At 48.7% G+C, this 17,285-nt stretch overlaps 1 protein-coding gene across 1 annotated transcript in view; it reads right to left on the reverse strand.

Annotated features, from left to right (window-relative positions):
- MTHFD1 (methylenetetrahydrofolate dehydrogenase, cyclohydrolase and formyltetrahydrofolate synthetase 1) overlaps positions 1–16,952 on the reverse strand; it is an 89,779-nt gene extending 72,827 nt beyond the window's left edge. The window contains exons 1-4 of the mRNA XM_077323889.1: positions 16,732–16,952; positions 4,223–4,307; positions 1,387–1,446; positions 246–299 (exon numbers count right to left, since the gene is read on the reverse strand). Coding sequence (XP_077180004.1) covers positions 246–299; positions 1,387–1,446; positions 4,223–4,307; positions 16,732–16,772 — 240 coding nt within the window. The 5' untranslated portion in view covers positions 16,773–16,952. The remainder of the gene's footprint in view (positions 1–245; positions 300–1,386; positions 1,447–4,222; positions 4,308–16,731) is intronic.
- Between the last annotated feature and the right edge of the window lie 333 nt (positions 16,953–17,285).

The raw sequence follows: 17,285 nt of genomic DNA on the forward strand, positions 1-17,285 counted from the left end.
CTAGCCAATGTGTCCTCATAATCACAATTTGAAGGTAAGCCATAGCCAGAAGGCAGGCAGATTAAAAAAAAAAAAACTTTAAACTTCCTTCAGCCTGTAATGAAATGTAATTCAGACACCATGCGGTGAGGTCAGAAGACATAACTGCCAAGAGAGAACAGCAGGATTATCCTGTCAAATTCTATCATGAAACTCACCCCTGCAGGCACACATACACACAAACCAAAAATTCAATATGGCGTTACCTCAGCTTCTGATGCAGTATTTGGCAGCTTGATGTGATTGGCGTTGATCCCGATCTAGAAAAGCAAGAAGGCCGAGGATTTATTCGGTTTTATAAGTCGCATCACGATTAAAATATTTTTTAAAAAAAGGGGGGGGGGGAATAATTTTTTCATCTTGAAAAGCTCATCAATATTCCCATAGGCAGAGTTGTGACTGACCCCTCCCCATCCCTGCAAAGGAAAATTGTCCTGATTTGAGATTAAATAATGTCCCCCCCCAAAACCCTCGTGAGGAAGCACACTGCTTTATTGCCATGGCAACAGTCGCTTCCTGTCCTGGGAAGGCCCGCCATTAGTTTTTATGCCCTTCTCACGGGTACTTTCAAAATTATTCTCTTCATGCACCCAGCCGGTGGTTTCTCCAGCGCCATTTTTTTTGTGTCCCAATAAGTTCCATTCACCATAAGAACTCAGCCCCAGATTTCATGTTTTTCACTCCTGTTCACTGTGTCCAACGGCTTCTCCATTTGGCTTCCTAATACCGGCCCACCTATGAACGGTGACATGGTTGTGCAGCCAATCAAATCTAGTGACATCACTGGGGGCAAAGGAAGTTAAGTCCAAGTGATGTACAGAGCAAATCGGGTGTCAGGATTCACCGAAAACTTTGGTGGCCTGGACATATCTCTATAGCGGTCACATTTTTATCTCACCATTCCTCCAAAGAATGCAAAGTGGCAAATAGATTTCTCCTACTTTTTTGTCACATCATGCCTATGAGGTAGCGCAGGGGTAGTCAAACTGCGGCCCTCCAGATGTCCGTCAGATGTTTGCTGGCAGGGGCTCATGGGAATTGTAGTCCATAGACATCTGGAGGGCCGCAGTTTGACTACCCCTGAGCGTATGCTGTGAAAGTACGTCTACCCAAAATTCCCCCAGACAGCTTCGTGGTCCTGCAAGGATTTGAACCCAGATCCCAGTCTGAGATCCTAAACATTAGACCAGACTGCAACAACACGCTGAAAAAGTAAGGTGCTACGGAAATCTCTTTAAATAATAAAAAAATATCAAAATTGTATTACAGCTAATCTGTCTCCCAGTCTTTCTGCCTAAAGAGAAGAAGAACTTCAGAATTCTCAGCTGAATTAGGGAGAAAGTTTACCTCAGCTGCCGCCTTCAGTTTCATGCTAATGTAGAGATTTGAATCATCCCGATCACCAACCTTGAAAGAAAGGAAAAGGTCACTGGGGGGAATTTGGCTGTTTCATTTCAGTCTGTTTTATCCTAATCTCCCTCCAATGGGCTCAGGGAACCTCCCATGATTCTTCCCACAAATGCATACTGCTTGGCCTCATAAGTGCTCTATGAAGTAACACTAGATTCAAGACCAGCAGCACCTTACCAATTAGAGCATAAGAGAAGCCGTGTTGGATGAGGCCAATGGCCCATCTTGTCCAACACTCTGTGACACACAATGGCCAAAACACAGATGCCATCAGGAGGTCCACCATAAGAACAGAAGAGAAGCCATATTGGATCAGGCAAACGGCCTATCTAGACCAACGTTCTGTGGCATACAGTGGCCAAAACCCAGGTGCCATCAGGAGGTCCACCATAAGAACATAAGAGAAGCCATGTTGGATCAAGCCAATGGACCATCCAGTCTGATACTCCTTGTCACATATTGGCCAAAACCCAGGTGCCATCAGGAGGTCCACCAGGAAAGCCAGAACTCCAGGATCCCAGGCACCAAGAATACAGAGCATCACTACCCCAGACATAGTAATAGCCACTATACTAATAGCCACTGATGGACCTCTTCTCCGTATATTTATCCAATCCCCCCAAGATGAGCAAGATTTCTGGAGTTCAAGCTTTCAAGAGGCAACGATCCCTTTGTCAGACATTTCATCACTTATCTGATGAAGGAAACTTTGACTCTTCAGCGTTTGCACCGAAAACTTTGGTGTCTAAGGTGTCACTGGACTTGGATCTAGCTCTTCTACTGCAAACCAACATGGCTACCCTCTGAACCCGTGAGGTAAATTAGCTGAGGCAACAACAATTGATCTACACTGTCTGTGAGCAGTGTGACGGAGCAGGGACTCAAACCTGGCCATCCCACATCTTAGTTTGACATTCTACTGGAAAACAGAATAATAGAATAGCGTCATAGAATCCTAGAGTTGGTAGGAACCTCCAGGGTCATCTAGTCCAACCCCCTGCACAATGTAGGAAACTCACCCACCCACAGTGACCCCAATTTTGTGCCCAAGTGAGCCCTCCACCAAATACTTGTTTGTAATAACATAAGAGATGTTGGATCAGACCAATGGCCCATCCAGTCCAATAGTGTCATGCAGTAGCCAAAAACAGTGTTTTTCCACAAAGCACTTTACAACTGACATCTGCTCCACTTAATATTTCTGGTAAGGGCTTGGGGGAGGAGCTGGTCTCATGGCTTAAGTGCCATTCAGCGCTTAACACTCACTTAGGGCAGCTGCCCACCCCTGAGTGCCTCCTCTTCCAAACGGCTTGCCTGTCTGTCCAGTGGCCAGCCAACCGCCTTCCATCCCCCACCCCTGACCACTCCCTCCTCCTCCTCTCACTTCCCTCCGAGGCTCGGCGGCTGCAGATCCCTGCCATGTGAGAGCTTCCCCTGCCAGTGAGTTCCCTGCTCAAGGGCTTGCTGCTTTTCCAGGTCCTGGGGGGAGGGGGAGGCTGTCCGCAGAGTTCGTCCACCCACCTAGTGCCCATTATATTCCTGAATGCAATGGGCTTTGCCTCTAGTTAAAAATAATAATGACATTAAAATATGGAGCAGCCAGGAAGACTTCCAGACAGACACGAACCAGGCCTAGATTTGCCTGGTTACATCGGCACCATCTACCCACAAACTTTTCCAGGGACTCAGCAAAGGGAGAGGACATAGAACCGGTTCACACATGCAGGAGGGTAATGAGGCGGCAAAGCACCATGGAGGAAAAGGGGAAGAGACCCATTTTAAAACCCAGGTGGTGGATTTCGGCTTTGAGTGTTCCTTGACACAAAATCTCTTTGCAGAGAGAAAAAGGAGCACAGCGGGGAGAAAAGGTTAGTCTCCACCCCTCAGCTTGCTGAACTGGATTGCTCTCCATGGGAGGTTTTTAATCCTTGCCTGCATTCCAGAAGGTGAATTATCTGTAATCCCCTGCGGTCAGAGCATATCACCATCAAAGAAATGTGCCTCCTCATCTCTTTCCGGGTGAACCTGGCCTTAAACGCCGGTTTCGCTGCTTTCAAAGTTATTTTGCACCGTAAGGGGCTTCTTTAACAGTGCTCAAGTTGAGAAACACAGAAATGAAATTCTGACTGGAGAGTTCCCAAAAATTGCAGCCAATCACGCTGCAGAGATCAGTCTCCCTGGAAGAAACAGCAGCTTTGGACATTAGACCCTATGGCAGGGGTAGTCAAACTGCGGCCCTCCAGATGTCCATGGACTACAATTCCCATGAGCCCCTGCCAGCGAACGCTGGCAGGGGCTCATGGGAATTGTAGTCCATGGGCATCTGGAGGGCCGCAGTTTGACTACCCCTGCCCTATGGCATTCAAGCTGGTTGAAATCTCCTCTCTCCCCAAATTCTATGCATAAAACCTTTAGGAAACTCCCAACCAACACAGTGCTGGCAACCCTAACTCGAGAGGAACCAGCCCAGGGGAGGGGAATTTGGGGGAAAGGTTCAGCCTGGACAGATCCTTCTCATGGCTGCTTTAGGCTGAGCCTGCCTTGGGCAGGGGGTTGGACGAGACGGCCTTTGCAAACCCCTTCCAACTCTAGGATTCTATGGAAGCGGAGAAAGAGAAAAGATTAAGAACTCCTCTTCTCAGTCGCCACTTTCCCCCCAGCAAATTCTCTCCAGCTTTCGGACCCATTTCTAGAAAAGAAGTCCTGGCCCGTGAACAGATGCTTAGAAACCTGGGGGGGGAGGCGGTGTGTGTGTGTGTGGGGGGGGTGTTACCTGCAAAATTGCAAGCCCTGGCCTGAATCCTGGGGCTTTCTCCTTCAGGTTTGCCACCTGGTTCTTCAGTCGCTCCCGTACTTGCCTAGAAGAGGAGGAGGGGGGTGAGCACAGGAGAAAGAAAAAGCAAATTCATATCACACATAAAAAAGAAAAGGGAGAGAAAAAGCAAATTCACACCCTGATTCAGGAATACCAAGTGCACACCAAAAAGATAGCATGGTCGTCAACCTCCCAGTGGGGCCTGGAAATGTCCTGGAAATGGCTGTTTCGGGGGGGTGGGGTTTATGGTATTCTACCCTGCTAGAAACTCAAATACTTTGGCCACCTCATGAGAAGGAAGGACTCCCTGGAGAAGAGCCTAATGCTGGGAGCGATCGAGGGCAAAAGAAGAAGGGGACGACAGAGAATGAGGTGGCTGGATGGAGTCACTGAAGCAGTAGGTGAAAACTTAAATGGACTTCGGGGAATGGTAGAGGACAGGAAGGCCTGGAGGATCATTGTCCATGGGGTCGCAATGGATCAGACAAGACTTCGCACCTAACAACAACATGACCATATATAACCATGTCAACCCAACCACCCCTCCCCAAATTGCCAACGATGGGCCTTGGAGGGGGTGGGAAGGGGAGGGGCCCCGAGTGGGCATGCACACAGCAATTCTTCCCAACCATATTCTGCACGATTGCACCACTTCCAGAATTTCTCAAAGCCTGAAGAATATGTCAGAGATTTCTCAATGGTAAAATAGTTGAGAAAGGTTGATTATAGATTAGGTAGGTAGGTAGGCAGACAAGACTGTAAGCAATAATAAAAAGTTTTGTAAATAGTTTTCTATGAAGAAGTGGCAAAAGATATTGTAAAATCGTTTTGGTATATTTACATTTGAAGAATGTCAATATTTGTTTAAAATGAAAACGTATTGCAAGGTTGTGTGTGCATTGCTGCTTTTAAATTGCAAGTTTGTATCTGCATCTTGGTGCTTTTAAATCAAGGTCTTCATGTTTTGTAGCATGGGATGTCATTTGATAAAAAGTTATTTTATCAATTTATTTTTCCATCCCGACTCAAATAAAACGTGCATGTCAGTGCCATCTAGTGAGCACAGGGTGTAACTACAGTAAGCAGGAACTGCGAGAAAGTTGAGCATTCTCCCCTTTACATTTTGACAATTTCATTTCCAGGGATGTGAGAAAGATAAGCTGTGAAATTGAAACTCCTGTGAAGGAGCACCAGGTATCATTAAAAACACACAAATGTGTTTTAGAGGCTGTTCCCCCTTTTCCATTCTCGCTTCCTCCACTTTTAAACAGAGGCAAAAATAACCTCTTTTCTGTGCCCTACAAAAATAGGCATGCAAGCCAGTTCTACCTTCCACTTCCCATCCTAAGCAGAATCCTAAACCAGAGATTAACTCTGGACTACAATCCCATTTAGCAGAGGGGAAACCCGCCTGCCTGTCTGTGAACAACACAGGTACAGCTGCTTGCAAAAAGTATTCGGACTTGCAGCTTTTCTCAAGTTTTTGACCACTGAGAAATCGCAGAAACATTCCTCAGGCTTCGAGAAACCCCAGAAGTGGTGCAATCATGCAGAATACAATTGGGAAGCAACCATAGTTTGAGGACCCTCCCCTTCCCACCCTCTCCAGGTCCATCGGCCATTTGGGGAGGTGGGGCAGCTTAACATGAGCATATATGGTCATATCACCCAATAAAGAGAGCCAGTTTGGTGTAGTGGTTAGGAGTGCGGACTTGTAATCTGGCATGCCAGGTTTGATTCTGCGCTCCCCCACATGCAGCCAGCTGGGTGACCTTGGGCTCGCCACGGCACTGATAAAAACTGTTCTGACCGAGCAGTGATATCAGGGCTCTCTCAGCCTCACCCACCCCACAGGGTGTCTGTTGTGGGGAGAGGAATGGGAAGGCGACTGTAAGCCGCTTTGAGCCTCCTTCGGGTAGGGAAAAGCGGCATATAAGAACCAACTCTTCTTCTTCTTCTTCTAAATGCTTAACACATTTTAAAATGATATATTAATTAACTCCCCCCTATTCGGGAAACCCTTCCAGGGCTGTCAAGACCCCCCCCCCCCTGAAAACCTGGTTGAGAAAGAATGGATACACACTTTTCTTGGATGCTTTAGGATGCTTTGGGCTGATCCTGCGTTGAGCAGGGGGTTGGACTAGATGGCCTGTATGGCCCCTTCCAACTCTATGATTCTATGGCCTGTATGGCCCCTTCCAACTCTATGATTCTATGATTCTAAAGTCTGCTCTACACAGTATTGGCTTTGGGGGGACAAATGCTTTATGCACAGTCATGATTTCTGGTTTTCTTGTCTTAAGCACTGCTTGTGTCACAATCAAAAAGATTTCGCACCTTCAAAGGGGTAGGTAGGCTGTGAGAATCAAAGGGTGCTACCCTCCTCCCCCCAAAAAAATTATTTCGAGGTTGAAATGCGACAAAACAAGATAAAAACCAAGGGGAGTGAATACTTTTGCCAGCCACTGTAACTGGAGTTACTTTTCCCTGCATGAAAAAAGAAGAAAAGGGGGATGATTCTGGCCACCAGTCGGGGGTGCATGTGTGAGTACATTTTTATGGATCTGCAGAGCTCTCCCAGACTCACCTCCCTCACTGGGTGTCTGTTGTGAGGAGAGGAAAGGGAAGGCGATTGTAAGCCGCTTTGAGACTCCTTCTGGTAGAGAAAAGCGGCCTATAAGAACCAACTCTCCTTCTTCTTCAGTAATATCAGGGCTCTCTCAGCCACCACTCCCTCACTGGGTGTCTGTTGTGGGGAGAGGAAAGGGAAGGCGAATGTAAGCCACTTTGATACTCCTTCGGGTAGAGAAAAGTGGCATATAAGAAGCAACTCTTCTTCTTCAGTAATATCAGGGCTCTCTCAGCCTCACCTCCCTCACAGGGTGTCTGTTGTGGGGAGAGGAAGAGAAGGCGACTGTAAGCCGCTTTGAGACTCCTTGCATAGTGAAAAGTGGGATATAAAAACCTATCGGCAGCTGTGTGGCGGCAGAATGAATTTAGCATTTGATGCTACTGTCCGGGAAGAGTTCTCAGGCGTTGCTTTGTGCCAGATCTGTGCTTGAAATACACAGTGCCAGGTCTGAAAATTAAACACCTAGGAATGTATTTGTGTTTTGCCAGATGTGATTAGATCAGCACGTTACCGATTCATGTATCACAGTGAGTAGAATTGCACCATCAAATGCTACAGCACTTCACTGGGCATAGGAGGATATATCTTTACAGAACTAGAAAACATTCTTGCGTTTGCAGAAACAGATGTGAGCTGTAAAAAGGGCTGATTCAGGTCTCTTTAGGCTTTCGTTTCGCAACAGTATTTTATTTTTCTCAATGATGATTCTGATGACGAAGGAGGAGGGTAAAAGGTGAAGGGCCTCCGTTTTATCTCCAGTTAATATTTCACCGGATCCCACTAATATAAATCCACGGTTAGCCTGAAACAGTTAATCTTTAGAAGAAGAGGGGCTGGTTTTTATATCCTACTTTTCAATGCCCAAAAGTCTCAAAGCTTTCCCTTCCTCCCACCCACAAGAGACACGCTTTGAGGCAGGTGGAGCTGAGAGAGCTCGAACAGAACTGCTTTGAGGATAGCCCTTAGAGAACTGTGACTCAACCACAGTCACCCAGCTGGCTGCAGGTGGAGGAGTGGAGAATCAAGCCCGGCTCTACAGATTTGAGGCCACCACTGCACCAAGCTGCCTCTTTGTTACAACAGTTTGTCAGAAGGAAGTCATTCCTACCTGCTCTCTCTCCCCCCACCCCAATAATAATAATACTAATTTTATTATTATTTTGATTTTTATTTCCCACCACTCCCAAAACCAGCTCGTGGCGGGTTACCATTGTCCACAAATAAGTTGCATTTTAAACTGCGGCTGAAAGTTGTAAAATGTTGTTAACATTTCCATTATGGTATTTCGCATTAAAGCAATAAAAATCACACGAACACAGAGTTTTAAGGCGGAATTAGATAGATTCGTGGAGAATACCAGGGCACACATAAAGAGCGTGATGCCACTGTGTGACTTTGGGGCTTAGAAAGGTGGTCGTCGTACCTCTGCCTAGGATTGCATTACAACAGCAGCATCTTTTGAAACTTTTAAGTCTTAGAATCATAGAGTTGGAAGGGGCCATACAGGCCATCTAGTCCAACCCCCTGCTCAACGCAGGATCAGCCCAGAGCATCCTAAAGCACTTGGTGGAGGGTTTAGAATCTTGGATTCAAATGATCAAGAGTATCCGAAGAGTCCTGTTGATCAGACCAGGGGTCCATCTAGTCCAGCATCCTGTCTCACATTGTAGCCAATGAGTTCCTTTGGAAGTCCAACAGGGCATGCAGGACCAGGCCTTCCCCTGATGTTGCCCAGGCCTTCCCCTGATGGTATTCAGAGGTTTAGCGCCTCTGAATGGGGAGGTTTCCCCTCCGTCACCATGAGTAGCCATGGATATACCTATTCTTGCAATATATCCCAGTTAGTAGTACATACATAAATGTTATCAATTCACAAGCAATCTATGGTGGGTGACTCCCAGCCAGGGGCTTTCAAGACCAGTGAGAAGCAGAGGTGGTTGGCCATGGCCGTCCTCTGCAGAGCCTTCCTTGTTGGTCTCCCATCCAAGACTTAAAGCAACCCCTGCATGGTCCTTACAAGGCAAGAGAGAAGCAGAGGTGGTTGGCCATGGCCTTCCTCTGCAGAGCCTTCCTTGGTGGTCTCCCATCCAAGACTTAAAGCAACCACTGCATGGTCCTTACAAGGCAAGAGAGAAGCAGAGGTGGTTGGCCATGGCCTTCTTCTGCAGAGCCTTCCTTGGTTGTCCCCCATCCAAGTACTGACCCTACATCATTCCTGAGATCTGACTCTACCAAGCTGCCTTCCCACCCCAATCAGCACTACAGAAAAAAAAAATCTGGACAAAAAGTGAAATCACGGCGCATTTGCAGGGCATCCAGTCTACCTGCGGAATGTCCCCTGTTCAATCTCTTGCATCACCAGAAGGAGCAGATGATGTGAAAGACCTCCTTTGGAAAGTTGCAGCTTCTCACTGTAACCCGACTGAGCATACTTATCTCCTGCCTGCCTATCCTGATTTTTTTCATAAACTGAGATTCAAAACCAGCCCTCAATGTTCTCCCCTTCATTTTATCCTTATATGAGAAGAGCCCTGCTGGATCAGACCAGTGGTCCATCTAGTCCAACATCCTGCCTCACACAATGGCCAACCAGTTCCTCTGGAGGGCCAACAACAGAGCAGAGAGGCCGAGGCCTTCCTAAGGACATCAGGAGAGCCCTGCTGGATCAGACCAGAGGTCCATCTAGTCCAGCCTCCTGTCTCACACAGGGGCCAGCCAGTTCGTCTGGAGGGCCAAAAACAGGGCAGAGAGGCCGAGGCCTTCCTAAGAATATCAGAAGAGCCCTGCTGGATCAGACCAGAGGTCCATCTCGTTCAGCCTCCTGTCTCACACAGGGGCCAGCCAGTTCGTCTGGAGGGCCAACAACAGGGCAGAGAGGCCAAGGCCTTCCTAAGGACATCAGGAGAGCCCTGCTGGGTCAGACCAGGGATCCATCTAGTTCAGCCTCCTGTCTCACACAAGGGCCAGCCAGTTCCTCTTCTGGGCCAGCAACAGGGCAGAGAGCCCAAGTCCTTCCCCAATGTTACAAGCCAGCTCTGGGATTCATAAGATCAGTGCCTCTGAAAGTGGAGGTTCCCCTCAATCACCACGTAGCCAATGATAGACTCATCCTCAATTAATCTAGTCCTCCCTGAAAGCTGTTTATTCCTGTGGCCATCACTACATCCTCTGGCAGCAAATTTCCTATCTCACTCACTCTCTTCCCTACTCCTAATGAGCTCAGAGAACACTACAAGGGAATTACCCCATTCGGGCCACATGGAGCAACTCTGTGACGTAGGGTTGGGTTAGGTTAGGAAACAGGAAATTCATTTGTATGGTCAGGAGGAGATTTTCAATGGAGCCCTTCTGGCCCAAAGTCTCCTCATTCACCATCCCAGAAACACCATGTTCCTAACAGATTTGCATCCTGGCACAAGACAACCAGACTATTTTGTGCAAAGGAAGCAGAATCTGCCGGTGCACCAAGAGAAAGAAAACTGCTCCTAACACTGGGAGCTTTTATTTCGTGCAGACCTGACCGCAGCGAAGCGGCATGGATTAATCGAAGGCACATGAGCCGGGGAACTTGTGACTCTCTGCCTGGTTCACTGGAAGAAGCTGGACACTGTCTTTCTTTTCCGGAATAAGCCTCCCTCTCACGTCCAAAGCTACTTGACCTCTTTTAGGGCTTCTCCTTTATCGGCCCTGTTTTGTTGCATCATGAACAACCTGGAGATCAAGACGGGTAGCCCATGTGAGTCTGTAGCAGGAGAGAAGAGCCAGAGTCCAGGAGCACCTGAAAGACTAGCAGAATTTGTGGTAGGGGAGGAGCTTTTGTGAATCATGGCTCACTTCCAAGATGGGTCATCCTGTTAGTTTGCCAGTAGCAGGAGAATAGGACAAGAGTCCAGGAGCACCTGAAAGACTAGCAAAATTTGTGTCCGGGAAGGAGCTTTTGTGACTCACGACTCAATTCCAGAATAGGTAACCGAGTTAGTCTGCCTGTAGTAGGAGAAAAGAGCCAGGGTCCAGGAGCACCTGGAAGAGTAATGGGCCCAGTGTTCCTAAGAGACCGTCTCTCCGCCTATACCCCCAAAACAGCATTACACTCTGCCACCACCAATTGGCTAGTGATCCCTGGCCCCAAAGAAGCACGCTGGTCCTCAGCGAGGGCCAGAGCTTTTTCGATCCTGTTCCCCACCTGGTGGAACGAGCTCCCCGAAGAGATCAGGGCCCTGCCCGAACTCCCAAAATTCCCCAGGGCCTGCAAAAGGGAGCCCCTCCACTAGGTATTTGCCTGAGACAGGTCCCCCCCTCAGACATCCTCTCCATGGCCTGAACCAGTCTGTCCTCTTTAAGAGCTTTAGCTAAGTTCCGTTCCTGTTATATTGTTTGAGATCACTGAAATTGTCTTATTTAGAATCCTAGAGTTGGAAGGGGCCACACAGGCCATCTAGTCCAACCCCCTGCTCAACGCAGGATCAGCCCAGAGCATCCTAAAGCATCCAAGAAAAGTGTGTATCCAACCTTTGCTTGAAGACTGCCAGTGAGGGGGAGCTCACCACCTCCTTAGGCAGCCTATTCCACTGCTGAACTACTCTTGACTGTGAAATTTTTTTCCTGATGTCTATATCGTTGTACTTGGAGTTTAAACCCATTACTGCGTGTCCTCTCCTCTGCAGATTATTGTTGTTGTTGTATTTGTTTACTTTATATATTAATTCATTCCCTGTATCCCCCCACATTGTATGTAAACCGCCCTGAGCCATATGGGAGGGCAGTATAGAAATCCAATAAATAAAAAATAATAACTTCCGTGGCAGGGAATGATTGGGTTGCTAGGTTCCCTTTGGCTGCTGGCAGGGAAAGGCGGTGTAGGATTCCCAGATCCAGGTCAGAGAACTCCTAAAGATTTGGGAATGGAGCACGGGGAGGCCACGATCCCCAGTGGGGCACAACGCTATACCGTCTAACTTTTCTCCAGGGGAACTGATTTGAGCAGTCTGGAACTGAGCTGTAATTCCAGAGCATCCCCACGTCCTGCCTGCAGGCCGACATCCCTAAAATAGGCACTTTTGTGAGTCTCTGCTCACTTCTACAGGTTTCTACCTCCCTTCAAAACATATGAAAGTCGATCTGTGTCCAGCTGTAAGAGGAACACTTCTAATCCCTTCTAAAATGTGTGTGAAAGAGGGGAGGGAAGTCCTTACAAAACAATCGCATTCTGCACCTGGACCTCAAGAGAGAAATGATTTTAAAGCCAAGCAGGGATTTCAAAAGAAGAACAAGCATTCCTGGGACATACGTACACATTCCAGGATCAAGGTACACGTGTTAATCAGTCATGTGCTCCCGAGTTAAATGTTAAGCCTATGGCGCAATAAAGACAGACAGCAGGGGAAAGCTAGGAGCAGGAAAACTGCACCCTGGGGAAAGGCCACATCAGAAATACTGACACACGTTGCCAAAGCTGTCCAAAGGGTTGGCCCATCTACACCGGCTCCCGGTCTGTTTAAATGCAGAGTTCAAGGCACTGGTGTCGACGTTTAAAGCCCTATAGGTTTTGGGACCGACAGACCGACATTCCTTTATGAACCTGCAAAACCACGTCCATCATCTTTGGAGGCCTTGCTTCAGGTGCCCTCGTCTTTTGGCCACCCAGAAGAGAGCCTTATTGGTCGTGGCACCAAAAACTCACTCCCCAGAGAGGCTCACCTGTCCCCCTCTATTGCTGTCTTCTGTAAGGATGTAAAGACTTTTCCTCTTTCATCTGGCATTCCCACCCTGATCTCTCCTTCGTGTCCAGAGATTTGTTTTTTTTTTAGGAATTTTAGCTCTGTTTCTCAATAGGAGTGTTTTGTTTTTTATGGTGAGTTTTTAGCATTTTGCCTTGATGGCCGTCTCGGGGCGGGGAATTTCAAGGACTGCATACTATTAAACTGCATAAGAATCTATTAGCCAAACACAAAGAGAGCACAAAGAGAGAACAGGCTTCCTTGGGAGGTGGTGGGTTCTCCATCTTCGGGAATTTTTAAACAGAGGCTGGAGAGCCATTTGACAGAGAGGCCGATTCTGTGAAGCCAAAGGGGTGGCAGGTTACAGTGGATGAACAACAGGATTGTGGGTGTCCTGCATAGTGCAGGCGGTTGGACTAGATGACCCAGGAGGTCCCTTCCACCTCTATGATTCTATGATTCTAAATTCCGTCCCAACATCCGGAGGAAGTTCCTGACAGAGTGGTTTCTCAGTGGAACAGGCTTCCTCGGGAGGTGGTGAGTTCTCCATCTTTGGAGATGTTTAAACAGAGGCTGGAGAGCCATCTGACAGAGAAGCTGATGCTGTGAAGGTTCAAGGGGGTGGCAGGAGACAGTGGATGAGCGACAGGGTTGGGAGTGTCCTGCATAGTGCAGGGGGTTGGACTAGATGACCCAGGAGGTCCCTTCCAACTCTACGATTCTACAGGACTCTTTTCAAGAGGGAAAAGGATCTCAGGGTCATAGGGGATCACTCAATGAAACCAAGCGCACTGCAGTAGTGAAAAAAGCAAACTCTGTGTTAAGGATTATTACTAAAGGAAATGAGAATAAAGATCTGATAGTGTAATGCCCTCATATAGATCAATGGTGCAGCCTCCTTTGGAATACTGGGGACAATTCTGGTCACTGTATCTTCAAGAGGACACTGCAGAGCTGGAAAACGTGCAGAGCATGGCAGCCAAGAAGTCATTAGAGCACCTTTCTTGTGAGGAAAGGCCGAAGCGTCTGAGACTTTTCAGTTTAGGAAACAAGACAAGGGGGAGATACGATAGACCAGGAGTAGTCAACCTGTGGTCCTCCAGAGGTTCATGGACTACAATTCCCATGAGCCCCTGCTGGCAGGGGCTCATGGGAATTGTAGTCCATGAACCTCTGGAGGACCACAGGTTGACTACCCCTGCGATAGATGGTTATAAAAAGATGCATGGGGTGGAGAGAGTGGACATAGAGAAATGTTTCTCCTGCTCTTAGAGTGCTAGAACTCAAAAGCATCCACCAAGCTGATGGGCAGTAGGTTCAGGAAATACTATTGTACACAGAGAATGATTCATGGAGGATAAATCTATTGGTGGTTACTAGCATGGTGACTGAGGGGGACCTCCACATTCAGAGGCACTGATCCTCTGGATCCCAGAGCCAGGACACAACATCAGGGGAAGGCCTTGGCCTCTATGCCCTGTTGCTGGCCTTCCAAGGGAACTGGTTGGTCACTGTGTTTGAAATTTTTGTTTGAAATGGGACACTTTTAAATCCAATGAACAAACTTGTCTGTGGTCTTTTTCTTAATATCGTTTTGCTTGTAGTGACATACTAAATGATTGTTTCTCTCAAGCAGCTTTCATCAGTTATGGTATAAACTACAAAAATTGACCAATATTTTACTAGGAAGAAAATTCTATTCATAATATAATCTTACAATGTATAAAACACTCACCATAATAAAGAACACAGAATGAATTAATAAGTAGTAAAAAGTACATTCAGATTTCTACAAAACAAAAATAAAATTTATACGAACTTCTCTTTAATTGGAACGCAGTACAGCCTTGGTAACCCTTTACTAATCTTTGTAGTTTTGTGGTATGAATCGTTTTTTAGGATTGGGAATGGCTTTCATTACAGTGGCCATTCTTTCAGATATAAAAGAAAATGACACTCTTAGAATTTGAGTAACTTTAAAAGTTCATTTACTTACAAGTATTGGTAAGTGTTAGAAATTATTGTTAGCCTGATTTTTTAGTCTTATGAAAGCTTTTTGACCGAAACTATCATTTTGTGTGTCACTACAAGCAAAATAAAATTAGGAAAAAGACAACAAGCAAGTTCGTTTATTGCATTTAAATGTGTCCTGTTTCAGACCCAGTTTTTCCTCTACTGTGTTAGTAATAGGCCACCGTGTGCGACAGGATGCTGGACTAGATGGACCCCTGGTCTGATCCAGCAGGGCTCTCCTGGTGTTCTTAGGAAGGCCTCGGCCTCTCTGCCCTGTTGTTGGCCCTCCAGAGGAACTGGTTGGCCCCTGAGTGAGACAGGAGGCTGGACTGGATGGATCCCTGGTCTGATCCAGCAGGGCTCTTCTGATGTTCTCATGATGGACCACAGGTCCGATCCACCATTCCATGGTTACAACATAATGGCAGGGGCTGGCAAGCCACCTCTCTTCATCTTACCTAAATCAGTTGTGACAGGAGAGCACTTTATACACAGACACACAAAGTAAATCCCAGATTTCAAGCAAGAAATGAACTTCAATGCACTCATTTAGCTTTTGTTCTGTTCCTGAGGTTCTGAGCGACTTATACACTCTTGGGGGGGGGGTAATGCCAGACTAAATACGAAGAACAGCAGTTGCCTCTGAACTTATGCAAAGTGCTACCGCCTCACTTCATTAATCAGCAACTAAAGTTCAGCAGTCAGCCTCAGATCAGGGTCCTGGGCTACCATAACTGAAGTGTTTACATCACACTGAATCAGATTCCCTCCAAATTCCCTCCAAATTACTTATTATTACTCCAAATTACTTATTATTATTTATTAGATTTATAGTCCATCTTCCCCCCCGGGACTCAAGGCGGATCGCAAAACAATATACCCCCCATAACACCCCAACCCCCAATTTAGCTGATAAGAGTCTGTAGGTAAGCCATTGAGTATCTGCTTTGCACGTAGAAGACCCTGGCAGACAGAAAAATGGCTGGGGGAGGAGAGGAGTGTTAGTGGCTTGGCAGCAGCTAGGGTTGCCATCTCTGGGTTATGAATTATCTGGAGACTTTGGGGGTGGAACCGGGAATGGGCAGGATTTGGGGCAGGGAGCAATCGCACTGCTGTATGGGGACCACTCTGCAAAGCAGCCATTTTCTCCAGGGGAATTGATCCCTTGAGTCTGGAATTCCAGGGGATCCACCTGGGGGCTGTCATCCCTGCCTTCTGCTTGGGGTTGGAGGAGATGCCCCTGGAGGTCCCTTCCAACTCCGTTTCTAGGATTCTCTCGCCTAGGTTCAATCCCCAGCGTTTCCAGTTTAAAGGATCTAGCAGCAGGGCAAAAGAAGAAGGGGACGACAGAGAATGAGGCGGCTGGATGGAGTCCCTGAAGCAGTCGGTGTGAGCTTAAATGGACTCCGGGGAATGGTAGAGGACAGGAAGGCCTGGAGGACAATTGTCCATGGGGTCGCGATGGGTCGGACACGACTTCGCACCTAACAACAACAACAAGCAGCAGGTTATGGGTCTAGACTTCTACCTGAGACCCCAGGAGGACGCTGCCAGTCCAAGGATACACTGTGGACCAAGGGGCTGGCTCACTTGCAGACCGTCCGCTGGGCACACAAGGAAGTCCCAGGTCAACAGATCCCTGGCCTCTCCAACAAAGCCCTGCGAAAGACCGGGGAGCCGCTGCCGGCCAGAGCAGGCGACACTGACCTGGCCCAACCAGTCCGCAGGCAGCTGCGCGCGCTCAAGGGCATTCAGGGTCACAGCCCCGGAGGCCACGCGGGGCCCATGCGGCTGGATCCCCCCGTGCAAAACGCCGCGCATCTCAAGCGCATTGCGCAACGTGGGCTGCGCTCTCGGGATCGGGGGCCTCCCAGCCGCCACCAAGTTCCCCCCAAATCTTTCTGCCCGGGCGTGAGAAACTCCACCCGCAGGGGGGGGGGATGCCAACTTTGGGGAGCCCCCCTCCACCCCATGTTGTCCCGCGCGCAGCGAGCCAGCTGGGGGCGCCCTCCTCGTGCCGGGAGCCCCGCACGCCTGCTAGCTTCCTAGGGGCGCCCCTGCAGCGCCCGGATCCCCTCCCCACCGAAAGCCAAGCCCAGCCCTACGCGGAAACGGTCTTGCCGCTGAGGATCTCGGCGGGGGCCATGGCGCGTCCTCTGCCTCCTCCTCCTCCTCCTCTGGCGGCGGCTGCGCTCAGTGCGGCTCCGATGGCGCCGGGAGGGGCTCAAAAGCCCGCGCGGAGCGGCCCCCCTTGCCCCACCCCCGGCCTGGCACGCGGGACCCACGTGGCGGAGAAAGTTTTGCGCCGCGCCAGCTGGAGGGAGCCCGCGGGCGCCGAGGGGCGGGGCGGGACGGGACTGGGCGGGACTGGGTGGGCGGTGGGCGGTGGACGGGCTGGCCCGCCTCTTGGGGGCGGAGAAGTAGATCGGGGGGCAACTGCGCGGCCGGGTGGGCTGGAGATGCCTTGCAGATGCCAGGAAAGCACCAATTGCAAAAGCACCGGGAAGGGGGATTGGCCAACCGGTGCGGAAGGGATCCGGATTAGCCCCACACAAACACACACTGCAGGATAGAGAGCGTTGGCCACTGCAGGTTGAGACTCTCCTAGAGACGGGGTGGCCAAGCGCTGGCTCTCCAGACGGGCGTGGACTACAATGAC

This window comes from Paroedura picta, chromosome 2 (genome assembly GCF_049243985.1).
Source record: "Paroedura picta isolate Pp20150507F chromosome 2, Ppicta_v3.0, whole genome shotgun sequence".
NCBI lineage: Eukaryota > Metazoa > Chordata > Lepidosauria > Squamata > Gekkonidae > Paroedura > Paroedura picta.